This window comes from Morus notabilis, unplaced genomic scaffold, assembly GCF_000414095.1.
Source record: "Morus notabilis unplaced genomic scaffold, ASM41409v2 Scaffold54, whole genome shotgun sequence".
Lineage (NCBI taxonomy): Eukaryota > Viridiplantae > Streptophyta > Magnoliopsida > Rosales > Moraceae > Morus > Morus notabilis.
Window position 1 is genome coordinate 405,696 of NW_010365453.1, and position 4,498 is coordinate 410,193.

At 37.4% G+C, this 4,498-nt stretch overlaps 1 protein-coding gene across 1 annotated transcript in view; it reads left to right on the forward strand.

Annotated features, from left to right (window-relative positions):
* The first annotated feature begins 3,302 nt into the window (after positions 1-3,302).
* LOC112093555 overlaps positions 3,303-4,498 on the forward strand; it is a 2,094-nt gene continuing 898 nt past the window's right edge. Inside the window, exon 1 of the mRNA XM_024172233.1 lies at positions 3,303-4,363. Within this exon, the coding sequence (XP_024028001.1) occupies positions 3,303-4,363 (1,061 nt within the window). The remainder of the gene's footprint in view (positions 4,364-4,498) is intronic.

The following is a 4,498-nucleotide window of genomic DNA, read 5'->3' on the forward strand; positions in this document are numbered from 1 at the left end:
CTAAGAGGTACTAAAACACAGATTCCCGAAACAGCACCGTTTTTGACTAAAACAGTTTCAAGAAAAACAGCAGCTACGATTTTCAGCCAAACGAGGCCTTTAGAAGCCGAATTTCAACTTTCACCAAAAACGAAAATTTTAGATCTCGACAAGACGAGGAGGTTTCATGAATAACAAAATTTTGAAATCCGACTCTAAAATACAGTAAAACGTAGATTTTAGAACTTGCACAGTTTTTAACGAGACAAAAATAAAACAGTGTCGATTTCAACAAAAAGTTATAAAAGAACCCGAGATAGAATTTCAATAAAACACAATGACATTAAACCACATTTTAATGAAAGTATTCATAAAGGAAGTTTTCAAGAGAAAATACTTTCTTTAAAGGACATAGTGGGTTACCGAGCGAATTATCCCGACGGGCACCTACGAGCCCAATACGATAGGTCCGTAGAATTTTGAAGATTTAATGTGGGTCCAACGCCCACATTAGTTTAAGAGACTCTGTTGGAGTATAAATTTCAGTGGCGTAAAAGTTAGAATATCATGTATAAGTCCTAGGCCGAATTCGACCTTAATAGCGTAGCAAGGGAAATTAAGAAAAATAAGATTTTGAAGATTTAATAAATTAATCTTTATTATCCTTTAGTAAACAAAAGGAATATATGCCTTATGGAAAGGGTTATATTTTTCTTCATAAGTTGCTAAAATAGAATAGCAAATAATAGTTGATCTCACACTCTTAATGGGTGTTTATTTTCAGAAGAAAGTAAGAGACTAGGCTGATAGGCGAAAAAGGGATTCCAGCTTTGAAAATCAGGTAAGTAGGAATCTCGCCTACAGTATAAATAGATTTTAAAGTAAACAGTACACATGAACTATATATGTTTGAGTACATTTAATGTTATGAATGCTATGCTATGTTATACTACATACACTTAAGCAGTACACCCGAATTATATGTGTTCGAGTACATGATATAATATGCTATGCTAGGTCATATTGCATACACCTTAATAAGTCAAGAGGAACTTATAAGAGTAATCTCAGTTGAGTGTCGTACCAGCCTCCACAAGGGAGGTAACTCAAGCTCCACAAGGGAGAAAAAAATAATAATAATGATGTCCTCCGACTCAAGGGAGACATTCAAGTTATAATCACGGTGTCATGGGGGACCTTGCAAACCCTCACGGCCGGATGATTGCGCGCAAGTGGTACGAGCACTCCGGTCCATCAGTAAGAAAGATAAGATAAGATAATAAGATTCTGATAAGACATCATAATTAAGCATAATTGGCTCATGCATATTTATTCATGTGAACTTATAGTTATTTTGCGAGAGATAGTTCCTACTTGCTGAGCGAAAGCTCATTATAGAATGTTTATACTGTAGGTAAGCAACCGGCATATAATGCCTGATGGACTGCTGGCGAGTGGACGAACGATGTGGAGCTCGGGATATGGATACCACTCGCAAATATTTCCGCAATCAGCTTTATGTTACAAATAGTTTTGTTAATTATGATTATGAAACAGATATGTTAAGGTTTGAATATTTTAATTAAGAAAGCAATTTCGTATTTTATGTTTATTATAAGACCTTTAAAAAAAAAAAATGTTCCGTAAATTTTAAGAAATTTCAGTAAGTACAAGTTAAAAAAGTTAGTTACAGTGGCGGCCTCAAAGGAGGGTCGCTACAAAAATATACCTGTTAAAATTTTTAACTTTTAACTGATATTTCACTATTCATAACTGATATTTACAAATTTTCTTTGTAAAAATATTCGTATTATAACCTTACACTTTTCGGGAGATTTTACTTCGTACATAAAGTTTCTACATAGCATTTCCTTGATCAAATTGAAAATTCTACTGCTTTTCATTCTGGAAGAATTTATGGTCAAAATGCCGAATTGTCCATATTAGACCTGAAATTTTCCCGGTCGTTACAGTTTATGACGGTGTGAACTCCTGAACTCACATTGTACCCTTCTACTATGAGCATTTATCTTGTGACTTTAACATAACTGTCTGGCAATTATGGATTTTTTTCTTCTTTTAAAATGTCAGTGCGTTTTTTTTATACGCTGCTAATATTGTGCTGTGCTTAGAGATTCTTGAAATTAAGATTCTCAAACTATACTTGTACTGAAAATTATTCCGCCTTAAAATACGTTGAGAATTTATCGATCGAATTTACTTGATCGAAACATGAACTTAACATGAAATCTACTATAAAATTTAGGAATACATATATTAATTCCATAAATCTTCCATTCACAATATAACATAATATTTTCTAGGAAAATTCTTAGCTTAAAAATACATGAATTATATTTTTTAAGGTCTAGAATTTTCTCCGTCATTCCATTTTTATCCCTAAATAGAAGTAAAATTAGGGGCAATGTGGTAATTTAATTTTATAATTAGGATTAAGAGTGTCAATCCGATAAAATTATAAGAGTGTTAATCACATTTCTCAATCTTAATTTGGTATAAGGTTCACACAATTTTATTCACATTTTAAGATAAAAATAAATAAATAAATATGAGACAAGTAAACACACCATCAATATAAATACTGTACAAACAAAAACAAAAAACAAAAAATTGCTTTCTTGACTGATTTAGCACCATCCTTTGAAAAAGTCAAAGCCCACTCATCAGGAAGGTCATGTGTCCATCTATATTTGGTCAACTTGATCAATGCAATACGAAAAAAATTTCACAGGACATTTTCAAATTTGCGTGCTTCGGACTTAGAAAGCTTTTCTGATGGCGTCACCTGCAGCATATCTTACCTTTTGTATAGGATACTTTTTGTATTGTGAGAAGTGGTAGCCACTCTCACCTAGGTTGGGTAAAAAAAAAAAATTTATTTATTTATGTATAGTGAGAAGTGGTAGACACTCTCCGTAGGCGTTACATGACATTTTTGTACTGTGAGAAGTGATAACCACTCTCACCCTGACCGGACTAGGCATTTTGTTATTGTATCATGGGAAGTGGTAGCCATTCCCAACAGACATGCTGATATATGTAGATGATACGGGAAGTGAAAAACACTCCCGACAGTTATGATTAAAAGTTATGAAATCGAGCTTAAAAGAAATTAAAAGTTTATGCATAATTAGAGAAAATTCTATTTATGAATCAAGAGTGTAAATCAAAATGAAATCATGTATCAAGTAAACAAGATTTTATGTATCCTTACCATGATATGAATACATTCCGCATATAGACATAATTTTAGACGCATAGAAAGGTAAAGACTTACATAGTACTTTCTTGAATGAAGGATCATGGTTCGACCACGAGCACAAGCGGCTCGAAACCAGCCGGAGGTTGACTGGACGGGTCAGATGGCCGAAATGAGACAGTTGCTGCAAGCGCAGCAACAAGAGATGAATGCCTTGCGTGAACAGCTAGCGCGTCAGAATCAGGCACCACCAGCTGGAGGCAAACCAGCCCACGAAAACCCACCTGCACGGGAAAATCCCCCTGCAACTGGCGGTCAGAACGGTCAGGAGATACTGCCTGCACCGATCGCACATGTAGAAGCTGAGGGACAGGACCATCACCTAGCAGAGGATAGGCGTTGGATCTCAACCTTAAAAAGGTTCCGTCGTATGAAGGCGCCAGAGTTCCATGGTTCCACAGACCCGATAGAAGCAGACAACTGGCTGACTGATGTTCAGGTAGACCTGAACCTTATGAGGTTGAATGACCATGAAAAGGTCCTGTGCGCCTCCTATATGCTCAAGAAGGAAGCCCGCAGATGGTGGCAGACGGTGGAGCTAAAAAGGAATGTCGATGAGATGACTTGGCAAGACTTCATTGAGGAATTTAATGAGAGGTATTTCAACTTAGACAACATGGCCGCCCAAGAGGATGAGTTTAATAATTTTCGCCAAGGAAATTTGTCCGTGGTAGATGCGGTGCAGAAGTTCAAGCAACTAGCTCGTCTATGCCCACACATGGTGACCTCAGAGCGGGAGGAGGTTAGGAGGATGATGAAAATGTTCCGAACCGACCTAGCAGTGGTGATTAGTGGCGGAGGCAGACCGCTTGCGACCGTGGAAGACTGTGTTGGTCGAGCCATTCGTACAGAATACTGGGTTAACCAAAACAGGGAGGAAAGGGCTAAATTCTTCCAAGCCAAGAAAGAGGAAAGGGCTAAAGGGAAACAAAACCCGGAAACCCAATCCAAAGGGCCGAATAGTAACCCAGGCCAAGGTAACAAGCAGCAAGGACAAGGCCAGAATAAGAGGAAAGGGAACTTCAACCCGGGGAACCAGAAAGGCCAATCTCAGAAGAAGAACAATGCCGGGCAAGTTAACAACAGTTTCCCCACTTGCAATAGGTGTGGGAAGAAACATCCAGGAGAATGTAAAGCTGGGACAAACATTTGTTTCACATGTGGCAAAGAGGGCCATTTTTCCAAGGATTGTTATTCCAACCCCCAGAATCGAGCGAATCAGAATCAACAGAGAGTTCA